This window comes from Opisthocomus hoazin, chromosome 4, assembly GCF_030867145.1.
Source record: "Opisthocomus hoazin isolate bOpiHoa1 chromosome 4, bOpiHoa1.hap1, whole genome shotgun sequence".
Classification (NCBI taxonomy): Eukaryota; Metazoa; Chordata; class Aves; order Opisthocomiformes; family Opisthocomidae; genus Opisthocomus; species Opisthocomus hoazin.
The window spans coordinates 16,741,872-16,766,406 of record NC_134417.1 but is presented as its reverse complement, the minus strand read 5'-3'; the positions used below and the strand labels follow the sequence as shown (position 1 = coordinate 16,766,406).

Here is a 24,535-nt window from a genome sequence, read left to right as displayed (position 1 = left end):
GATCTGTAGCCTCACCACCATGCTGGGAACCCTGAATTCCTTCTCTGCTCGTAAAAAAGGAGTCCTCACAAGAAGCGTTACAGTGGAGTGATTAAAGCACAACACTGTCAATCAAAATGCTAATAAGAAATGCTAAAGAAAGTTAAGTATAAAAACAACATTATTAATTCCTTAGGGGGGGGAATTCCAGGCTTGTCTGGATTTATTTGGTGACTTCTCTCTCCACATTGCTCAGACTGGGAGCTGTTTGAGTCAGGAACTGTCTGTCCTGTATAGTGCCAACTACGGTTGTGCCGTTGTAGCAAATCAGAATGATCTGGGTTCTTTTCCAAGCTTTCCTAATATATCTCAAATGTGTATACATATATCATCCTGCCACTTCCTGAGGGATCCAAAAGTAGCTTACGTGCTTTGTTCCCTGGATGTAGCCTACTGGAGTCTTGGACAGGCAGGGAAGAAGTTGTGAGTGCGGGGACATCGATGTTGCACTGCGCAAGGACAGCAGCCCTGATGTTGGGATGATAAGGCACGTCCAAGCCTTCTTAGGAAGTCTTGCAGTGTTTTTTTGAAAAGGCCAATAAACATAGACTGTGGTATGAGAGAACATCATATCATTGGTGGATTATTTAATTATTATTATGGTCATATTATTTGTCTATGCATTTATAAGTAATGCTATTTTGGACTTGGTCTGCCTTCCTGCTCGCACGTCAGCTCTCGCTTCCCTTCCCCTCCTTCCCACCCTGAGCGACCACACCACTCCACCCACAGAGCCTGAAAGTTGAAGTGCAGGGTCCCAAGACTGGGGACACCACAATTATTCTCAAACTGCAGAATACTGTTTTGAGTGGGACAAAGCCCCAGACCATAGTTGCTCTGTTGCCTCTGGTGGGGTTCTCTGGTGTAGGGTGGGTGAGGTTGTCTTAAATACCTTCCATGACTCTGTGCATGAATTATTTTTTACACTGATTGCTGGGTAAGGACATCAGACCTGCATGGGCCATCTCTGTTTTCTAGAATTCAAATGAATGGCAGAGGAAAATTGCAAAGGTGCCTTCGACCCACCCTTTTCCATCATCTCTGCACCACAGTCTTCCCTAGGAGAACATGTTTCCCATGATCTAAGAAACACTCTTTCTCGGAAATCCTGTCTTCACTTTACATCTATCTGCCACATGACATTTTCAACAACAATCTGAAGAAGGCAGCAAGCCTTTTGTACATGTGTGTGTGTGTGCATGCAGACTTTTTGTGTCTTATGTAATTGTATGCAGCATTAGGGACCTTTTTCAGAAACAGATGGAGCTCTTAGGACTTACCTTTACTTAAAGTCCTTACTAGCAGCTTCTCATACACCTTTCTTGAAGGTTGGTAGGAACAGAGTATCCAAACATCAGTTTCTTGAGGAATAGTTTCTGTGCTTTAAATAGACACAATATCTTAATCCGTATTAATCTTCAAACAGAAAAAAAGACATTTTTCCATGTAAGAGATGATATTGCACTCTTGGTAATCACTCAGTCTTTAGCTACTACTTTTTATTTAAAATATCAACTAGCTCAGTATCAGCACGTTAGCAGGAGCGTGAGGACTGATACTGCTATACTGGTAAAAGCATAAAAAGTGAAATTCTTTTGCCAGTATAATTGGCTCCATTGAGGGAATTGGTTTAAGCTGTACAAGCAAAAACTACTCTTTAAATGGTAACAATTGAGCTGCCACGAGGCAGCTTTACAAGGCATCCTACCACAAAATCCTTTCATGTGGAGGCAAGGCTTTAGGCACAGGTTTATCCCATCTAACTGAGGAGCTGAGGATGACTATATAGCTGGGTTGGATGACAGTTGAATGATTTGCATCTGGGGCTCAGGCTCTTTATGATGATTGCTAGCCAGCAGCAGCAGGACTGGTATCAGTACAGTCTTGGGAGCCAGTTTCAAGCCTTTCTAGATGTTTTCATGTGGGCCACCACTGGAGTGCGTTCCAGTGGTGCTGGATCTTTGCCAGCAGTGGCACAAATAGCTCTTCTGTTGACTGAGCTGCTGTGTCCCCCTCACCCACTACGCAGCACAGGCATGCGAGAGGACCACCTCTGCAGTCAAGACCAGGAGTTTTCTTTGACCCGTGTCCTTTCCCTTTGGTGACAGGCCGCTGTGCCCGCTGTGGGGAGAATGTTGTTGGGGAAGGCACAGGCTGCACGGCCATGGACCAGGTCTTCCACGTGGAGTGCTTCACCTGCATGATGTGCAACAACAAGCTGAGGGGACAGCCTTTCTATGCAGTGGAGAAGAAAGCCTACTGCGAACCCTGTTATATTGTAAGTACCCATTCTTGTCTGCACCCTGGTTTTAATGCACAGACATTGGAAACATTGATTTCTTTCATTTCTGTACAGTTGCTTTACAGTTAAAGCCTGACAATCTCATGGCAGTGCCATGGACACCAGTTTTTCCATGGTCTTCAGAAGAATTGTGATCTTTTCAGCTTCCTGGGTGAATTTCATTTCCTGGTCTAACCTATCTCTGAAATGAAGTGGTCAAAGCAGGGGAAAGAGGTGCTTTCTGTGATTATTTCAGCTCTGTAAGGGGCAGACTATGCAGTGATTTTTAAGCGGTAGTTTTTCTCTTAGAAGCTTTCTGTGTTGAGAAACTTAATACCAAAATGCTTACAGGCTGTGGTGCCTACTAAGATTAGGAGTTGGGATGCAAGATAGCACTAAAACTTCTAAAATCAAGACCTTCTTATTGCTTGATGGAAGCCCTTCTACTGATCTAAGGGTCTTTGGATTGGATATCTTTTGAAGGTTGCCCTAAAATTTCATTTCATGCCTCCAACAAGCTCTTAAAGCAAACAATTAACAGTTGCTCTGAGGAGCTGCACCTTTTAAGAGGCTCCCATAAGAGCTAGTTGGAACCAGTTGCACAGCTGCAAATTAAAGAAACATCACATAATGTGCCTGAGGCCTTACCTTGGTATGACCTTAATATACAGTATGTAGGGATATCCTTATAATTTAGAATAAGAAAAACACCAAAATGTTCTTAAAACATTGATAGGTCTTTCTTTAAACCTCCAATTCAGAGTTCTTTTTATAAACACTGGACCTGATACCCGTCCAGAATGGGATTTGCACTTCTGAAAGTAAAAATTGATGCTTTCCTCGATATTTCTGGCATTCCAATAATAATTAAAGCAATAAGATGTATTTTTGAGAATGTCACCAATATCGCATTATTCCTTCTGTTTCTGCGGAGCCTTTGCAGTGGGATTATTGCTGAAATATTGAATATAAAAAGGGAGGATTCTGTCTTATTTACAATGGCAGTGATATATGGGCCTTGTTATTTGGCTTTTAAAAATGAAATGATCTTTTGATGGAATATGTACCTTTTAAACCATTTCCATTTTTGTTTGCACTAAACAGATTGCACCATAAAGAATTTGAGGTTAACTTTGTGGCAAGTTTGACCATGTGCGAAGCACTGCAGGCTTTAGGAAGATGCATTCATAATATGATTGGAGGAATTTTAACTGGAATGAAACATTTCATTGACTTCAGGCTGGAATTGACTTCATCTGCTTGCGGATTGATACTTTTTTCTCTTTTTTTTTTTAAATCAAGCATGTGTTCTTCACCACTCATCTGCTTTAGTTTGGGAAATCATCTGCATTAGCCACTGTAGTAATGGTTTAAGATTATTTAATCCCATTACTTATACACTTCATTAGCCTGAGTGAATTGTTGGCAAGGGTTCAGTAAACTTCCTACATCGGGAGATAAAAGGATAAAAAAGGAAAGGGAGAAGGATTCTGTTCCTCGTTTTCTTTCAAATTTATCTTCTATCTATTTAAGGGATAAAGGAATGATAATTGCCTGGTTGCATCTGCAGTGGTACGTTCTGTGATACGACTTTGCAGCTCTGAGTACAGAGGAAAGAGTAAACGTTTAATGGCTTTCTTTTATATAATCAGAAGGGGCCTTTAAATGTTTATCCATGCTGTCAACAAAAACCTGGTTATGGATTTAACCCAAAACACGTTCAGATCCATCTGCTCCTGCATATGCAGGGGAAAGGACGGCACTGCTGATGGGGCTACGTATGTGTAGCTGGACAGCTGGTACTGTGAGTGGGAAATAGAAAACAGGAATCTGGCAGTCTGATGTGGCGAAGGAAAAAAAAACCACCCAAGCACACATTAAACTCTTAAATGTGGAAGAAACAAGCGTTGGGAGCCTAAGTCTTGATACCCTTCAGAAAGCTCAGGACTCTGCTGTGCCGAAAGCCAGATCTACCAAGGATCTAAGCACCTGTCATGCCTTTGGCTTTAGGCCTGAGGAATTTGTGTCATAGACCATATGTCTCATTGATTTTTCAATGAAATGAGGTCTGCATTGGCTTCAGTGGTATGGTGAGTGCGTAAGTACACTGAGGGCCTGAGCTAAGCTTGCAAGTTGTTCTTGCAAATGGATTGGGGGCCCTTCGATTGCTGGGGCACAGTCTGAATGCTTTTGCCTTTAGATATGTGATGTGGTCATACTGAAGTCAATGAGAGGTAATGACCTGCTTAAAATCTAGCCTGTGCATAAGGATTTTGCTGAATTGTGGCCTCTGATTTTTTTTTTTTGGAGTTTTCCCAAATCCCATTATCAGAAAAAAACTTTGACACTTGGAGCTGTAGTTCTGTAGAAAATCAAAGGGAATGAAGAACCCAGACTCAGATTCCTGTGGACCTGAATTCCCATGGAAGGTGGAGCCTGTGTGACTAGCCCAAGATTGCACAGCTAATCCATGGCTGTGGTGAGATGAAAGAATGGGATTCTCAGCTGGTATAAATTTGAGTAATTAAATGAAGCTTGTTTACTGGTCTACTTAATTCACACTGATTTCTAGCACACATCCCCATTTCCCTAAGTCCAAAAGTTGTGACCTATTATGCAAACCATTAGCCCAAGCTGCTTTGTTTATTTAATGAGCTATAGTATTTGTCTGGTCATGATATATAAATTCATGAATTCTTTGATTATTTTTTTAATAATTCCCTTGTGTGACTTGTGGCCTGATGTGCATAAAAACTCTGCACAAAAATAAAAATACACTTTTTTCAACAGTTAGAATTGGCTAATCTTCTCAGTTTATGTGACTCTTCTTAGTTGTGGTGGAGTGAAGCTGTAATTAAGATTACTGCGAAGAGCTGTATTTAATTACTGGTTAGTCAATACCAAGCCTAAATAGCCTGAAGAAGGGTTGGTTTTTGTTTTTGTTTCTGGTTTTATTTATCAGTGACCAAGTTAAGAAATTCCCCAAAAGTCTGAATTAACATCTAAGGAGATCAGTCACCTGTCTTAAAAAAAAATACTTTTCCTAATGGGAATTTGAGTACCAGAGTTAATCTTTCACACAAATCCCCCCACCCAAAAGCCAGTCACTATCATTTCCTGTTACATCTTATGAATGCAGTGACTTCTGCTGCCAGTGTGTTTGCTGGTTTTGCTCCGCATCCAAGGATTCTTTCATTATTGATGTTATTTCTAAAAGAGTACCAGTCTTCTCTATTAAGACACTTCTGCTGAACTAAAAGCAACTGCAAAAAATAAAGTGTTAATAGGAGACAGATGTCTCCTAGTCATTACGACAGTCAAGTAACATCTGAAATACCATGATAGGATTTCCAGTGTAACCAGCATACTGCTGTACATGTGATGAATGCTGTGTCTGCAGTATGTTATCGGTATACTTTTCCCCTCCCTTACAAGGCAAATTACTGACAAAAAACATTTGGTTTGCTTCCTTTAAGTAGTTTAAGAGATTTTAGCACTGGACTCAGTGCAGGGAAGAGGTTAAGAGTAATATCAGTGGGACTGTTGTTATAAAAGATTGAAGAGCAAGATGTTAGAGCAGTGCCAGCTGTCTGCTGTCCAAATACCGTATTATCATAAGGACTGAACACAAGGTTAACCAGACACACCGATCTGGCAAGAGTGATGCTGCTGTTTTGTGAATGGGATGTTCTTTGATGTCCTGATGACTTTCTTGGGGACATGGAAATTTTCCTCCATTCTTTATCCTCTTTCCTGGCAGTCTGGTGGTTGGCAGAGGGCTGAGAGGTGCTGAGCACCTGCAGTTCATGCAGAAAGCAGCAAGATCTTGCAGATGCTCCTGGCCTCTGAGGGTTTCTTTTGTTGTGTCCAAGCCAACGTGACCCACTGCTGGGCCCTCAGGGAAGGACCATGGTGCAATAGGGAAGGGGACAAGAAAGCAGAAACAGCTAACCAAGCAAAACAGAAATAGCTAGGCTCAGAAGAAGGAGATTTTGGAGGAGTGGTGGGCTAGAAATGATGAGTAATTGAAGGACAGGAAAGAAACTCTCATATCTGTCTGTCTACCTGGAGAGTGGGGGAAGATGGTGGGTGTGCTCTACAGTGCGCTCTGGAGACTCAGGGACCAAGGTTTCCTGTTTCTGCTGAGCGCTGCAAGATATTGAGGACATGACCTTAAACCCTACCCCAAAGATCACTTACGAGGATTTGGCAGGGTGAGGTTCATCTTTCCATAGTACTAAAGCTGGGGAAGTGCTTGAAGGGGGAAGATTTGTGCGCGGAAGTCATGCCCTGGTCACTGCTGTTCCCCAGCTTTAAACTCAGGATTGTAGCACCCCACTTTTTGTCCCCAGTTATTTGTTTTGGGGGAAAAAAACCCCCATAACTTCAAGGTTTCTCTCTCTTGCTAGCTTCTAGCTGCCTGGCCTATCAGAGGCTGTAGTTCAGTAGGAGAAGGTAGTTCAGACCAGACCACAAGGGAAGTGCTGATACTTTAGGAAATGGTATGACTAGAGCCACTGGTGCCACGGAGCATCCTGGGAAAGCTTAAATTTGCTAATCACTCTGGAATGTCGGTGTTAACTCAATTTGTGCTCATTGAAATCTCTGGTAAAACCGCTATTGGCTTCAGTGCGACAGGTATTGTAAACCTCACCCTGCGTGTGCACGTGAGTGTGGTTGGTTGATAGCTGCGCAAGAGCAGCTACCTCCAGCACATACAGCTTTAAGTGTAAGGTTGATCCCTGCAGTAAAATTACATCTATTTTTAAAAATAATTCTGCAATTTGTAAGCAGAGATTACAGCGCTAATTTAGCAACCATGTAACAATTTAAATTGGACCAGAAAAGAGAAACTATAATTTAAAGATTTTTTTTATGATACAAGTTTTCTTCTTTTTAAAGTAAAAAGCCCTTTATTCTTGTTTTTGTCGAGCAATGTATTGAATTTGAGAGTAATTTATGGAAAGTGCTGCCAGCGTGGTATTGCGAGTGCTCCACAATTTGAATTTAAACTGCTCAATGGGATCATTAAGACTATTATGCCTGCTTTCCAAAGAGTTTGAATTCAAAATGACAACTGGAACAAAAATATAAAATAAACTAAAGAGAAGTCACGCACTCTTTACGTGGTGGAATTTTTCTGCCCTCGAAATAGTTCACTGAGATCAATGCTCTTCTTCAGTCCTCTCCTAGAAAAAAGCTGGTGTTGCTAGTTTTAGTTCGGTGCTCCTGCATGACTCATCGGCAGCAGGGAGCTGAACCTGTGACCCGTGCATCTGTAAGCACGAAGTCTCGGCTGGTGTAGCAGGGAGACGCAGCTCGGCTGTGCCAGACGGCAGCGGGCTCCTGCCCTGGATATTTCTTACCCACAACAGAAGAGGCCTGTGGGCACAGCAGACACAAAAACAGGTCCAGAGTTTTGGTTTGCTTACAGGCATGTTTTAATCCTATTGATTATTAGCTGCGATAATTTTGCTAGCCTAGGCCGAACTGGTAACAACTTTGGAAAGGGAAGACTGTCGTTCCTGGTAAACTGATCAGCATTTGTAAAAACTGAAAAAGGAATATATCTTTGACGAGTGTAACAGCCCTTTCTATTAATACCACCCAGCAACAGTTGATACAAAAAATACAGATGGAAGCCGGGGGAGGAGTGGCGGCCGTAAGCTCAGCACTACTACTTTGGGTGGTAAATGGTCTTGTGCAATCAGGGCATAAAATAGAGGCGCATGGGGTGCTACTGTGTGAGCTGCACCTGGAGCTGCCTGCAGCCCATGTCTAGGAGGTGCAAAAACATGTGTGTGCAAGATGAATGAAGCAGCTTCTGTCAAAACTGGGACGGATTCTGAACTTGGCTGTCCGGAAGCCTGCATCTGTTTTTTCAATGCCCTACCAGTTGTTACAGGGGTTGGGTCATGCCTCTTATTTTGTCACTAGGCAGGAGGAAGAGCTTCCTTTGCAAGGGGGAAGGGGTCAATAGCCTCCTTTCTAAACTGGAATTACAAAGAAAGGGGAGAAAGCATACTGTGAGATGATGAGGTATGCTATATAGAACTCCTCTGTGGAGACTGAGGATCCCATCAAAGAGGACAGGGCCAATTCATCTCGCTATCCAACAAGGACAGGACAAGAAGTGTTCAAACCAAGGCTGTAAGAGGAAAAATTCCTACTGCTCTTAGAAGACATGAGAGCATGAGCCCTGCCAAGAGTTGCACTGGGCTCACCTCATTCTCTGAGACCACGTGCTTGTCTGCTGTGGGTGGCTTAAAGAGGATGAAATAGTTCTTTTCTCAGTGCAGCAGGATGGACTTGGCTAACTGGGCCAAATCACTTGATAGGATTAAAGGTGTAGTGCACCCTGTTTTTCAACCTATGGTTGCTGTTTGCCTTCATGCTGTTGACTGTTGCAAATGCAGCTGATTAACATTGAAGTAGATAGGGAGAGGATCAGGCCACATCTTGGTATAATTGACTATCCAGAGAGCTGGAGTGTTGCTTTACTGGAAGACCAGTTATGGATGGTGGAGGTAAAGCAACTAGATGATACCAATGATACCAGTGTTACGAGGGGGATATTTTTGGAAAAGTCACCACAGTACTGGACAGCATCTTAATAGATACATCTATGTTGGAAGATTGGTCATGAAGTGCAGTTTAACTAGTTCAGCAATGTCTTGGTAGGTCAAAGTTTTTCTAGGGATGGGTGGATCATTTCCCATGGTCCATCTTTAAGAATGTGTCCTTATTAGGTGAAGACTCCTCCTCCACACCTGGGCTTGCTTGAGACTTTTTGTGATGGCTTGGTAGGATCCAGATCTTTCCTCCTGCATGTGTTGGCAGCTATAACTACTTGAATTGTCTTCTCTCTGCATTGTGCTTTTATAATTAGAGGCATTTTTCATATTTGATTATATGAAATAAACTTTGATTTGATGTGTCATCTAGAGAAACTATACCATGGGAAACTTTGGGGAGGGAGTTCTTGGTGTAATTGAAATAAGATGATATTGTGAAGGACCAGCTGCTGCCATTTAGTGACTGTCTTGCCTAACAGGGTGAATTCTGCTGACCAACTGTATATTCTTAGGAAGAAAATAGTCTCCCTTTCTGCAGGACCAGGAGGATTTTATGGCTTCTGGCTATACATCTGCTTATTGATCATACTACAGTAAAGCGGATGGTGAAGTAATTTAGCAATGACTTCAAGCTGTGTGTTGAGATTTCCCTTTAGAAGGTAGCCCAAATCTTGTCTGCCTTTGAAATCTAGCAGAAACAGCTCATAAGGAAAGAACAAAGTCTTGTGCACCAGCATCTTTGTAACAGTGGGAACATCTTCCTTGTTTGCGGTCAAGTGTAGATGGGTGTTAGATGGGAAGCCCCATGTAGTGTTCGTAGCATTCATCTCGGCTTTTCTTTCAGTTGTACTTCACCACCTTCTCAGCAAACTGTTTGCCGCTTTCACCCCTTGCTACCTGAGTAGCATTTAGAGATCCCACTGTAATAAACTCCCATTACGGTGCGTCAGTGGCTGACGGGCCATAGGCTCTGCCTCTAAACACCTTCCTGGTACACAGCAGCAAGTGGAGGGGAAAGGCAGTGGCATTGCCTCCGTACAGCAGATAGGGAACTGACTGCAAGAGGATTAAATGCAGTTTGTTTACAGCATGGATATCCATTGCTGGAAGCCTTCAAGGACAGGTGGGGCAAACATCTGTTAAAAAAAAAATAAAAAATTGAGCCTCCTCTTGCCGAGGGTGAACCCGGGGGTCTTTTCTAGCCCTGCTTCATCTGTTTCTGAGCTGGAGTGCCCTGTCCAGGACCACAAACACGGCCTGTAGTGTGCAGCTCAGGTCTTCCATGTCCGACGTTCTGCCTGGTTGCAGCCTGCAGAGGTCTTCAAGTGGAGGAGCAGCCTTGCTTTTCTTCCCCTCCTCAAACCCCTGCTGTTTAGCGACTGGGCATGAACACGAGCAGGCAGCTGAAAGCGCGCGGGAGGTACCATGCGCGTCTTCCCTTCCATGAAGCCTGACTGCTTGCTTGTAGCCCCACACAGCTATTTGTCAGTTCGGACTGCTGAAGACAATTATTTTGGAAAGGCTGTGATTGATTTGAAACGGCGCCTGTAATTTAGGTGTGCATTTCCATTGGATTCATGTGCTGTTGAGGGTGTTCTGTCCTTCCTAATGCAGCGATGCCCAAGTGCCACCCAGTTCCCAGAGAAAAAACTCGGACCCCGCTGAAGTAAATACAGGGCGAATACTTTTAGCAAACTCTTTCCGTTATTTTGTGCTGCTGGTGAAGCGCAGGCCTGGCAGCCCAGCCGCGGCACCTCCCAGTAGCCCCGCAGACTCTGCCCCGCCTGGGGGGGGGCGGGGGGGTTCCCCGCAGCAGCCCCGCCAAGAGCGGAGGGTCCCGCGTCCCGCCCCAGACCTCTTGCTGCGGCCGGGGAGGGGGCTCGTGCTGCGCGGTGCAGCCACGCGCCGCGGAGCTCGGCCTGCGGGCCGGGGCTCCCTCTAGCGGCCTGGCCCGGCCTCTGCCTGCGGGGCTGCCGGCCGCTGCCTGGCTGCGGGGCTGAGCCTGGCTGCAGGGCTGAGCCTGCCGGCCGCTGCCTGCCTGCAGGGCTGCTGGGCCTGCCTGCGGGGCTGGTTTGCTGCAGAGGAGAGGGTTTAACTTGCCATCGCGCGCCCACACGCAGAAACCCCAGCGGGCTTGGTAGATTTCTGGTTAGAAAAAAACAAAATCGTGGCAGTTCAGGGAAAGCACAACAGGCGTGAATGATGACAGGAGAAAGAGTTTATTGATTCCAAGAGTACGGTGAGCGTCTGGTGCTCACGGGGAGGGTCAAAGCGAGTTGCGAGCGTGTTGTTGTTTCTCAGCTGCATTGATTGTAAAGCCATGGGCTGAGTACAGTATTGACAGGTAAATCACCCACCTGGGTATTCTGGGCAGAAGGAAGGCCAGGTTATAGCTCGACTCTGGGGCTGTAGCATTTGCTGGGGACAAGAGATGATTGTGCATGGGTAGGCAGCAGCTCACAGCAGCGGGGAGCATGGTGGTTGGTGTGGCCAGCGAGACCTGTGGTCGCTGTGTCTGCACCCTTCCCCGTGAGGACCATCCAGGTGAGCTGAGGCAGCAATGGCACCGTGCGTGTCCGCAAGTGTGGGGCTGGTGGGGTGTCTGGGTGGTTTAAAATGAGAGACGGGATCTGCACGGAGTTGCCCCTGCTTTCCCTTGGCTGCTGCTTCCTGGAAGACATTTAATGTAGAAGCACTACATAGATTTTTCACAGCAACTTGATGCTGTGACCCTCTGAGCAGACTTACTGCCCAGCTCTCTGAGGCAGTGCAGTAAGTGCAGGGCATCGGGAAATGATGGCATTCTTTATGCTACGTGCCCATGCTTCCAAACACTTTTGCTGTTGTCAAACATGGAGCTTCGTGGGGGAAGAAAACCGGATCAAGAACCCTTGTAACATCTTTGGTTTCAGGTATAAAGCAGGAATCCAGTAAGCTTCTTCAGGCACCAGAGGAATGTGTTGCTGTAGATGCTGAGAACTGGAAAAGATCTTTGTATTGTTTTGATTTTTATTGTCTTGCTGGAGTTAATCTGCTAACATATGATAATTTAACACTGCGGCTGATTGTATTTATGTCCTTACTGTTCGACTCTTTAACACAAAGTGGCCTTCTGTTGTTTTCAGATTCTCATGTTACCTAATGATCTTTATGTAAGTATTATTTCAAACTACTCTGAAAATCTAAGCAAATAATCGTTATGGTGCCCAAAACCTTAAAGTTGCTACTGACCAAACCTGGATATTTTCCCTTGCTTGTGAAGGAAAATATAGCGGGGGGGGGCAGGGAACAGTGTTGAAATGTAAATTAACTTTCAGATGTTATCAGGGATTGAGATTTTAAGTATGAATATTCCATTAGCTACTGACAATGTAGTTTTTTGTTTAAGTATGTGTTTGAACCAATACACCATCTTGGCGTTCCACCAACAGAGGTATCTGTGTAAATGCAATCTGTGTTAAAGCCAGACAACACTTTTAAAAATTTATTTAATATTTCCTACAGCAAGCCATCTGTGACTGGTCATATTTTAGGAAGCAAGTGAACATCATAGCAACATTCTCCACTCTATTTGAGTAACTTTTAGACTTTTAAAATTAAATGTGCTGCCAAATATTTATGTTCTGTTGTGAAAAGAAAAATATTTGTTTGACATCCTAGTCTCCCTGGCAATTTGCAGTCGGTTGCTCCTCTTAGGAGCTGTGCTTTTCTTGTGGGTAGTGTAAGGCAAAAGAAAGGGTATGAGCATCTCTCAAGCTGCCTTCTGGGCTTGCTCCTCAGCAGCGAGTAGGGGCAGCTGCAGCACACGATGGGGCTTTGCAGGGAGCGAGAGGTTGAGCCCTGGGTCCTTGCACAGAGGATGCAGTGTGGGACGGGCACTGCTGCATTGGTGGGTCGAGGGGTGGTAGAGTAGGCACCGTGGCACAGGTGATCACCATAGCACTCTTGCCAATACACAAAAGGCTCATGAGTTCCCAGAAAAGCCAACCCACTTTGCAAGATGTCTTCCAGTGCATGTGCCACAGACACTGCAGCAATCACCAAGGCAACCAAGTTGCCAGAATTTAGCGGCAGCAAGGCAGAAGGAAAAATTAGTGATGGCCTAAATCATGGCTGGCGAATGCTACTGAGCCTAAACTGCCCTGATGGGGCTGAGCTCTGCTCTAAGTAATATACGCCCTGCTTTTAGTAATAATTTTCACAAAAGTCTTCTATTTGATCCTGTTCCAGAGATTTATAGTTGGCTTAAACTTAATTGGTTTAAGGTAGTGAAATGCATTTGTTCAAGGGCTCAGAAATTGATGTGATCCACTTATTACACAAAGGTACTAATAACTAAAATATCTGAAACAGTCCTGAAAGATTTAATTCCATTTTGGAAAGGCTGAAACGTTCTGAAGAGTCCCTGGTGGCGTAGCACCAATTTTTGCTCAGTATTTGTTTGGAACAGTCCGTATAAGTTGCCTGTATGTACCACCTTGGGACTATTGCAACCAGCAGAAGTCCAGGTGAATCACCAGCACATAACCTGCCTTTGTGTGTCTGTCACCTATAGTATCAATGCTGTACGTAGAATGTACAGATTCTTATATGCTGGAAAGAGGTCCTTGCAGCATAGAGAAGGAAGAGAAAGCGGTCCTGATTTGCTCTGTTACCTCTGACAGGTTTACTTTCACTGTGGCGTGGCAATAAGATTGAAGTTTTATAGCAATATCACCTCCATCCAGACAAAAAAAAAATCCATAAAACCTCTCCTCTGCTACTTAGATTTCAAACTCTTTTATAGAGCTTCTGCATCTGTTAATAAAATCCTTAATTCATTTTGAACATTTTATTGTCACTTCGGATGAAAGTTTAATCAGATAGAATTATTGCCCTTCTAATATTCCCTTAACCTTTGCATTTTAGACTTAGACCATATCAGTTAAATTTTAAAATCACTTTTTTATAGACTTGAATGCTCCCATCTCTGTTTTAGAGGGTACTTTTGCACAGAAATGCCGTAGTCTGTCTTGAGGTCATGTGAAAGCTTGAAAGGTTCTAATGTGAGCACTGCTCACTTTTCACTGAAGTGCCTTGCGTGCCCTATTAATTACTTTAATGATGACATGCCGGTTTAAGGGAGTTCTTTATTAATACCACTAAATCTTTTTTTATTGTTGTTTAAACACTTTTTCTTTCCTTTATGTAGATGTATTTAATCCTTTCTGTCTCTAAAATAAATGAGTGCATAACTCCACATGAGGTGTTTGACCCTTCTATTTTGCATTCTAAAGAGAGGGTAGGGGAGCATTTTCCTCCCTTGCCTGCAACATCTGTATCCCAGCAGAGAAGTGCACATCTGTATCTGTGTCTGTAATCCTGTATTAGGCGATTGTGCTGGAAGCAGTTTTTAAAATCTGATATCTGTCTTTCCAGAAATAATATGCAGTGAACTTGCTTTTACTCTTCCAGGATGTTGAGATTTTAGAGGTTGGTTTGGTTTTCTTGTTGAAAAGCACAGCACTCCCAGTTCACGAGAGGGCTTGCTTATGTTTGAGCCCTTTGCTAGCAAGGAGGGCATATCAATTTGCTCTCCTCAGTCTGAGCTCTTTAAGTTATAGTATTCTAGTACTTAATTTTAACTTTAAAGATGTATAGCATTTACTATACCAGTTTATTTATAGAGTAGCCCTTTTACTGAACTAGTTAGCTGGTAAAGCATTGACATCCACACCTGCATCTGGATTTAAGTCTGTCATGTCCCTACTTTTTAAGGTGGTATCTTTTGCAAAATATGTATTTTGATCCATTTCAGTTGCAGAATTTCTTGGTCTGGGGAGGGGAAACAAGGTATGAGAAAGAAATTATCTCTGCGACCTGGAGAAAAATTTTCAAAAGCACATAAATGACTGAGGAACTTGCTTTTTGGTCTGCTAACCCACTCTTGACAGTGAGACTTTAACTATTACTACTAAGTAATCTTAATCTTTAGTCAGTTTTGAAAGTGTTGCCTCTCCAATAGCTGTTGATGGTTTCACTGTGGGACTCTCCTGCCTTTGAGATCTATAAATAACCTTTGCTGGTCATAAAGAAAATCACAATGGGTTACTGAAAAACTAACTTTGAAGAGGTTTCACCAACAGTAACTAATCTTTTCTTTGGTGAGGGGACAGTGGGTTTGGGCTGGGGATTGTCTTTTGCTTTGTATGGGCAAAGTAGGAAAACTTGTGTTGCGCTGTGGGTCTGTCTCTTGACCTCTCCTCTACCAGATAAATTCTGGCTCTAAAAACCAGTGCTCACCTGGGTAGTGAAGTTCCTTTGCACCCTGCCATGGGCAGTGTATACCTGTACATACACACAAACTTGCACAGGAAGAATCTGGAAACCTCAATTCAGTCTAAAAGGACTTGGTATTTGCCTGGGAAAGGTATTCCTTCCCCTTGTGGACTTTCCCTCAAGCTCGTCTAAATCACTCTGCAGTTATCAGTAGCACACTTTGCTGATGAGTGGGCGAAACCTTTTGCTCACAATTGCTATTTTAATTTTGGGAGCAGACAGTATACTCATGCACTTACATGGTACTAAATTATACCTTTTGCATTTTCAATTTTTGCGAAATGGCACCCTTTGCATTTTAGAATAAGTAGCTAATTAAATGGCAAGGCTAAGTGCTGTTTGGCGGTCCACGGATGTAGAGTCACTCTAGATTAGATGAGGGACCTGATCCTGTAAATCCAATTAGTCTAAGGTATGGGCCTGCTCCCACTGATCCTGATTTGAATTTTTCCTTTGATATTACTGGGAGCTGAATCAGACTTCTAGTACCCAAAACAATGTGATTAATGAAAGCATAAGAGGCATAGACTGTATCTCATAAAGTGACCCTCTTTATTGTGTGAGGAGTCTAGACTGGCTACATTAACAGAGTTTTCAGTTTCTAGTTTTTGAAGTTGAAGATAACTAAGGAAGATTGACATGAATTTTAGTGGAAATTCCCTATAATTAACTAAAAAGCTATAAAGATGCTTTCCCCCCCACACTTTAACTTGTGTTTACTTCCATTTTCCCTTGTGAATACCTTGTTTATTTTTAAAATAAATAATCATATTTTAAAGCAGTGTAAATAAATTGTAAAATGTGCTCTAATGGGGTGGATAAATATATTCCATCTGCTGGGGAGTGATTATTAAATAATTCACCAGTGGCAAAACCAAGAGTGGTTATCCATTTTCCCCTCATTCATCGGTAATTTTTTCTACATCCCATAGGAGCTCATTATGTTTTCTTTGTACATAATGTTTAATAATTTTCAAAATCTGGCACTAACCCCTCCATCTACCAGAATATTTGTGTATGTGTGTATGTGTTGGCAGAGGAAGATGTTTGCTTCATTTTTTCCTTATTTTTTGGTGTTGAGAGGTGAGTGTTGATGTATGAAGTGACACGGAGTGGGGAAGCAAGTTTCCTCCTGTGCAAGGGAGTTTGCTTCTGTGCGGATGGTGGATGGGTCACATCGCTGCTCTCACCCTTGTCTGGGAATCAGTGTGACTTCAGGGCTGTGGCAGCAGTCAAGGTTTAACTCATACTTCAACATTTATAAACAAAGGAATAAGGAGCAAGGAGAAGGGAGTAGGACACGCATTTGAAGGGCTCTGACTTTCCTTACTCAATGTTAGTAAAAGTTTGGTTATTTTCTAAGGGACCAAGAGTGAGCCCAGCGAGCCTGACCTGTGGATAAGCAGCAGTTACCTGATAAAAGCTAGAGCCATATCCCATCAGTGTAAAAATTGCCACAGATATGTGGATTGATGGGCTTTGCATCCAGCCTTAAAGGGAAGAGCTGAGCTTCTTCTGGTAGCTAGCAGACCCAAAGGCCTCCCGTGTGGGCCTTGAGCAGGCAGGGAGGGCAGCTGGGAGGAGGACTGGATGGGGCTGATATGTAGCAGGAGGCTGCACGGTCAGCAGCTGGCACCTCCGGTGCTGGATCCCATTTCAGCAAGGTTCGTGTTCCCGTAACTGTGTCTGCATCACTCACTGGGCAGGAGATAAGGGACTGCCATCCCGTCCTGCAATCGCCTGATGCCAGTGCTCAAGGTCCTGCAGTCCACGCTGGGCTCTACCCCAGGCTGGAGGCAGATGTTTGCAGTTAGAGGACAATCACTATCTTGGTACTAAAATGCGTAATTAGCTACAGGAAATTCATTCCTCGGCTGATGAAGACAGGAAGGTGAAAGTGTCTTTTAATGCTTTCACTGTTGTTCTAGGGAGTTGAGCGAATCTGTCCGCCCTCACAGAGGCGAACAGCAGTGCTATTCCCAAGCAGGTAATGCTCTCTGCTGTGCGCTTGTACATGTCCAAAGGTCCGTGCTGTCAGCCAGAGAGGTACAAAACCCTCTCGCTGAGAGGCAGAGAGCTGTTTTCTCTCTTTTTCCTTTTCTCATTCCCTGTAGGCATGTGCAGACTCTGTGTTTCAGAGGCAGCTGTGCTCTATGCTAAGCAGCAGCAAACAGCTTTTCTCTGGGACAGGGAGCAGACCCCAGCAATTTGGTTTTGGTTATAATTTCCAAATGATTCTTGATCTGGAAGCTCCTCCTTTTGTTACTCTGCTAATCCCTTCTCCTAATTGGGGAACAGTGTTTTGGGGGCTAAAAAAAAAAAAAAATAATTAGTCTGGCTGTGAGCTAGCAGAACCTTGAACATCTTGCTTGTTTGTGAAGAAAGGCTTTTTCTTTCGCAAGACACTTCCCAAGCTCATATTCTGCATAGCTCCATTATAGTCAAAACTGTGGTCAGAATAACATTTCCCATGACTAGATTCTGTGCAAAACATGAGTTTTGCTGCTCTCAGTCTAAGATTGAAGTGGTGTAACTACTGAGGCTGGTGCTGACTCTGGGCTCCCTTCCCCATCTCATTTCCTGCTCCAAATGGTTGGTAATTTTCACGCCTGGTGATGATGCTCCAGGATGGAAGAGCACAGGGAAGCTAATATTCAGGTGAAAGAACTATGGCAAGTGATTAGATTGAATGTGAAGTCCTAGAGCAAATGAACAGTGTGTTCAGCACCACATGTACTACAGACATACAGAAGAGGAGGTTACACCTTGCAGAGTGAGGGATGGGAGGATAAGCTGAGGTGTGCTGGCCAGCACACAAGCTGCAGGAAAGGTTGTGTGATCTCGGGGTTTGCTGGGCTGCTCTAACTTGAACCTCAAGAAACTGGGGAAGAAAGCAGCTGAGGACTGGAAGGGTGTTTGAAGGATATGGCTGGAGCTGGAGAGTACAAAATTACTGCCATGCTGGCTCTTCTGTGCCCAAGGCTCATCCTTACATTAGCAGTTCTCCAGCTGTACAGCACGGGAGACACCTGCATTCTGCTTGCAGACCCGGACTGCTGGCACTTCCATTGGTGACGCTGTTTAATTCCGTGTTCATTGATGTCCTTGATATTAACCAGGACTGAGCACTGTCACTTGAAAGCAGCAGGGACAGCAAGCTCAGTTCTCTAGAAACCTGAGATCAGGATGTAGACGTAGATAGAGATATCTCCATGGCGTACTTTTTTTTTTTCTTCTCGCCCACGTGTGCTGCCTTTTCCCCTGGACCTTGCTGTCTTTAGGTCTCTGGCTCCTCCTTTTTCTGTGAATTTTCTGTCTATCATGGTGATCCAATTGCTGCTCTTGCCCTCTCTGTCAAGCATGTTCCTAGTGAGTGGAGAAGTGGATGGGTCAAATGACAGGTGAAGTCTAAGGACAGAGCTGGGAAGATGGCTAGGCTGCCCTGCACCCTGTACCACACATACCTACCATAACCCAAGTGCCACTTCATTCTGCTTTTTCTTCAGTGGCAATGCTGGCAGCACCTCTGCCTAAAGGCGCAGCAAAGACCCTGCAGAGAAGACTCCCACCGCAGGACACAAGCTCTCCATACTGACACAAAGCCTTTCTGCTGGGCTGTAATGCGGTATAGTGTGTATTACAATGTGCCACTAAGAAAACCGTAGTTGCCAAATGTTTCTGTTTTTACATAAAGCTATTCCACCGAGGTTGCTATCTGATTTTTCTCTGGTACTGAGAAGAGTGGTTGAATCAGACAAGAGACCTTGTGGGTGGAATACATTATGTCCGAAAATCAATCATAAGGTAAGGTAGGAATAGAATTGAGTTTATTTACAGTCAGTTGACTTTTATAGTTAGCACCATTTATTAGAGAAGATGAAGAAGAAGAAAAAGAAAATTAAGCAGAGGGCAGGGAAATGTTTCTTTGTGATATTTTTGTGCCTGGCAGTGAAAAGAGATGTGTGTACGAGCTGACAATTTATCTTCTGCCCTGAAGAGAAATGACTTGTTCTCAAATGGGCATGAAATGAAATAGTGCAGAACACGATAGGAACTTTTCTGAGTAAATGGGTCAATTTCCTGTCATTCTCTCGATAATTGTATGTAGAGCACACTACGCTCCAAACACTGGCAAATGTGATTTTTTTATTTTATTTTTTTTCTTCCCTCCTGTTATTTTACTCCTCTTGTAAATGGGTGGAAAACATATTCCAGTGCTCGCACTATTATAATCAGCTTTTGCTGGTGGCTAATAGCAGTCCATTTTCCATGAATGCTTATTACCTCCAAGCAGTCCAAGACACTACATAATAACCCAGCACTGTGTAGATTGGTACCACTAGGAACAAGATGTAGTTATAGGGACTCTATTGCAAATGCCCCATCACAGCAGGAAATTCACTTGTCCCTTTATCTTCTCTTTCCTAATTGCAAAATAAGCCCTGATGCTCTAGCCGGAGAAGGAGCCTTGTTCGTCTTCCGAAACTTTCTGGTATGGTTAGGGGTTTTCTGCCTCGCTATCCCTTGACAGGTTGATGCATTTTCCTCTGCTGACAATGAACCTCTCTGTTACTGAGGGGGCATAGATTCAAGTCAGACTCACTGAGGACTGAGTTGGTAATTTTACTTTGCCTGTTGTTAATTAAAAATAACAGAAATGCTGTAGTAGGTGTTCAGTGGGTGACAATTACAGCCTCAATGGCAGATTGGGTAAGTCTCACTGGTACAGGTTAATACAGTGACAGAGCTTCACGAGTGCCGTTGAACCTCAGTCTGAGGAAGCCCTTAGGAAAAGAGGGAGAATGCTATAGGGTCAGTTCCAAGGAGCTGGATCTGGCTGTGGGAATATCTGGATAAATCTCAAACACTTCATTTAAATATCTCTCCTCCCTCTTAACTCCAAGCTAAGCAAGACCTAGACATGTCCAGCCCATCTTATCATGCATAGCATTATACTCCTACTTGGAGGTTATAGAAAGGGTATGTAGACAATCCCAGCCTTGTGAGGACTGCAGGTACCCAAGCCATGGTAGATCACCTGATAAGGCAACGCAGCCCCGTGGGGGCTAAAAATTGTCGCTGCCTCTTGGGTGACTTGGGGACACGTACTCAGAGTTGCACAAGAAATAGATTTCAACTGAAGGTGACGGGAATTCCTGTTTTCATCTCCCTTATCATCAAACTGTAAAATCTTAATCCCATGTTTTGAAGGATGGGATCTAAAAGCATTGAAAGAAAACCCCAACAATTCTTTTCTCCCCACTGTTGAAAAGCTGCTTCTTAAAAGTGTGTCAGGATCAGGCATTTCACATGGAAATTTCCGTTTGGGAGGGGAAGTCAGGGGGATTTCCGAAGCTTTAAACAAAATATTTTTTTACCAGCCCTAGCTGCAGCGCTTTGAAGAATACCCACCAGGGTCAGTGTCACCTTTGTTCTGTGTATGCAGGACAGATTTCACCCCAATACAGGTTAGATTGAATTGCAGCTTAAAAAAGGCTACTGAAAGTTTATAAACTCAAATTTCTTCCCTCCCACCCCCACTAGGATAGGAAAACAGCAGCTTCTAGTAGTTGTCTGTAAGAACAGACAGGTCTACTTGTCTTTAATGTATACTCTTGATGCATATGAACTGGAAATAAGGATACCCACAGCACGAATCTTCAATAACTTCTCCATCTGCTATGAGGAAAAGGGAGGAATTCGTGTAGCAAACCTGCTCCATGAATCAGCAGTTGCTAAAGCATGCTTATGACTGCTCAATGGAGTTGGCCCTGCTTGGTGTATGCGTAAGGCACCAGACTCTGCGCAGCTCATGAGGAACTGGAAGTAAATGATCTCTGACCTCTGTCAGCAGGGAGCAGGGAGAAATGTGCGCTGTTTATTCCACCTGTCTTTGGAAATTTGCAGCCTTGAAGGACTGATTCAGAAGCCAGTTATGCTCACTATGTCTGGAGTAGCTCAGCTACAGGGGATAGGATCGGCCCACTGTAAAAGCCACTGGGGGAATCAGGTCAGAATTTGGCCATGCTGCTGCTTCAACCAGAGAATAAGATCTAGTGACTCTTACTTGGAGCAAAATACGAAAAGATCAAGGGCAGAATTAGTCATTTTCGCTGTGTTACATAACAATATTTTAGCAAACATTCTTCTCCCTGAACGTTTAAATGCGTTGCTTGAATAATGACTGAAGACAATGTGGTAATAATGTGTTCCTTATGTGTTGGAGGCAAAGCATTTATTCTGGTTTTACTTTTGCAAAATGTATTAACTTAGTTTTTGTTGATGTTTACACACAGGGAATTGGGGGTGGTGGTTGATTTTTACTGCTATTTCTTTAAGGGAGCACATTTTTTGTCTGATTTGGAGACAACTGGATTTCTGTTAAATGGGTCTGATGCCTGTGGTGGGATTCATCCCAGACAACTTCATCTAGCTACAAGCCACATGCTTAGTCTGACATGCATGTCTCTTGGGAGTGATGATGGAGACTTGCTGGTACCTCTCAGGGAAGAACGTTTTAACCAGCCCTACCTACAACTCTTTTGCAGTCACCCCAGTGTCGGTGTTGCCTTTGCTTGGTGGATTTAAGGCAAGCCTTGTCTGAGTGCCTAGAAAGTAGATTTTCTTCCACCTATACCTCCCGAGTGGCCTGCTGGTTTAGTCATGCTCCAGTTCATCCTCGTTCAGGGCTGGCTCCACCAGAAAAGGCAGTTCTGACCATTTTCTTTGACAGAGCCAGGAAAAGAAAGTGGAGGTGCGGTACACCCAGACTATTTTTTGAAATACGTGTGGTTAGGAGACGGGCCCTGGAAATGAGTGACCTTGGCTCTGAAACCTCCTCAACCAGAGGGCAGAACCACCCCAAAACTGCCGTTTCTTTGAGGTGTAGGTGGGACAAGAGGAGAGAGGTCTCATTGCAGCCCCAGCTGAGGCCAGCATGCAGAAAATACGCTGAAATGTGCAGGGGCAGAGAAGGGATGGGACTGCTCCTCGGGAGGATGTGGGTGAGGACCGCGCCTGTCCTTCCACCATGGGCTCCCAGCCTGCTTCAGCTCCCCACTTGGAAAAGCACAGGGCTATGACTGCCAACTGCAAAAAACATGTGGAAAGGAGTTTTATTCCATGGGAGATGTGCAGTGGGCATGGCGATGCTGGAGGGGTGCAGCTGTGTGGGCTACACTGCTACCTGTGGGGAAAAGGCGGGCTGAGGAGGAATGGCGTGATTTCTTTGGCTGGCTGGCCAGGAGGGGTTCTTACTGTCAGAAATGGTTTTTACTGGGCTTGAAACTTGGATTAAAAAAATGTCTGTATTAGGTCCAGACAGAGATGTGCCCTGGAATCTTGGAAAATGTTTCACTGCTGGCTTTGGGAGGAAATTTTGGCTTTCTAAGTTACAACATGACTGATATGTTCTTTTTGTTTTTTGAGAATCTTTTTTTTTCCCGTACTCCCATGACTCAAATCCATTTGAATTTTTCCCTTTGAACCGTGTGTTTGTAAGCTCTGGGTAGCCTAGCATTGCATTTGATATTCTGGAGCTGGGCAGTGGAGGATGGAGGAGTGTTTTTCCACTGCTACCACAGCCATCTTCAGCTCAGTGTTGCAAAGCACAACTTTTAGCATAATCCACCACACTCAGTTAGGCGCTGACAGTTCCCAGGAGGAGCAGACATGGGAATTTTGATCCACCAAGGCTAGCTTTGCTGAATAGAAGTACTACAAAGAGAGGCATAAGCATTGCCTCTTATTTTGGCATCTCTTTCTGGCCTGAAAAGTATCACCTTCTCCCCTGCCTGAGTTTTGCTGCTCTTCTGTGCTTAAGCAGGGTCTGTCCTTTAATGATGTAATGAAGGTACGGGGGATCTTCACCCACTCTTAGGCCCTTCGTACAGTCCCACTGTTTAGAGCACTGACCTGAGACGTAGGATATTTAGGGCTGATTTTGAAGTGAGAGCTGGCAGGCAGACTTCAGTCTTCCCTCTTGCATTGCAGAGTGCAGATGGTTGGTGTAGGCATCTCTTGCTTACTCCTGGACAAGCGTTTCTGCTTTGCACAGGTAAATGTTTGCTGGGCCATAGAGAGACAGGCAGAGGAGTTGATGCTGTCAGTGTAAGGTCAAGCTGTTTGCTGGAGAGAGAGGACACCAGCCCTCCAGGCACGCTCTAAGAACACACTGCAGCTCCAGTTCTGCAAACAAGATGCACAAGGGCATGTCCTATTTGTGATTTGACACCAGCCCCGAGTCTCCAGCCAGCATTGAACAATCAGTGCATAAATGGTGGTGTGAATGCCTGATGGTGAAAATGGAGGCACCTCAGGGGCTTTATTGAAAGCCTGCGTGTTTTCTCTTCCTGCCATCTGTACCAGCTCCCCAGGGGCTCCAAGAGCTGAGTCTGCAAGCTTGCTTGCTCCCTTATGTGCTGTTCCTGCACTTGGGCAGGCCTAGCAAGGATCTTTGGGACATCCTCCCCATGTGAGGAATATCACCACCACTGAGGTGCTGCCATGGTGCTGGTGCCTCGTGGAAACACAGCCAGCGCGTCTCTTGATGCCCAGGAAAGGATTGGAGTCCACCATGCTGTCTGGGAGCTGGGTTGCCTACAGGGCTAAAAGGGGTAAAAACTTATTTTTGGTCACTGTTGTCAGCTGACCTGGCTCTGATGCACGCATGTAAGCGGGCAGCATTTTCACATCTGTGCTGTTTGCTTTAACATGTCAAACAGCTGATATTTTTGCAAGGTTTTCCTAGCTTCTCCCTCCCTCCCCTTCTCTTCTGTCTCTATGAAATAATACTGCTATAATCCAGTTTGACTCGGCAGGATCCCTTTCACGCTGGCTAATCCCCATATATAGGCATCAGTTCTGGGAGGTGCACCAGAATGCTGCAATATTTTTCCCTAACATTTTGTTTAACCAGGATGACATTATTCAGACAAATTAATTCCTCCAAGATGTAAACTTGTTCTGACTGAGTGCTGCAGCAGCCTCCCTGAGAGCAACAAACCATGATCTGACATCTTAACAGCTCTCCACATGGTCAGGAGGAGTCTTACATAAAAGATCTTCAGCTGTGCATATCTGCATGGTGCAGCTGCCCCTTTCTGTACATAGATTTGTTTTCCAGCAGGTTTTGGTGAAAAATACGTTTTTTGAAGAAGTGAATGGGATCTAAAGCACAAACCATTTTGGAAAATATCCTGGCATGTGAAAACAGAGGGTAGAGACTACCCTACCCTGTGAAATCCTTGCCAAGATTTGAAAAATGGAGTCTACTTATGTCAATCTTCTTCCATTATATGTTGTGTTCATCTTGCATGTCTGA

General features: G+C 44.2%; 1 protein-coding gene across 7 annotated transcripts in view; it reads left to right on the top strand.

Moving 5' to 3' along the window:
• The window catches only part of LPP (LIM domain containing preferred translocation partner in lipoma), a 355,991-nt gene that overhangs the window by 293,151 nt on the left and 38,305 nt on the right, over positions 1 to 24,535 (top strand). For all 7 annotated transcript variants that reach the window (XM_075418090.1, XM_075418094.1, XM_075418093.1 and 4 more), the window contains one exon: positions 2,148 to 2,317. In XM_075418090.1, coding sequence (XP_075274205.1) covers positions 2,148 to 2,317 — 170 coding nt within the window. The remainder of the gene's footprint in view (positions 1 to 2,147; positions 2,318 to 24,535) is intronic.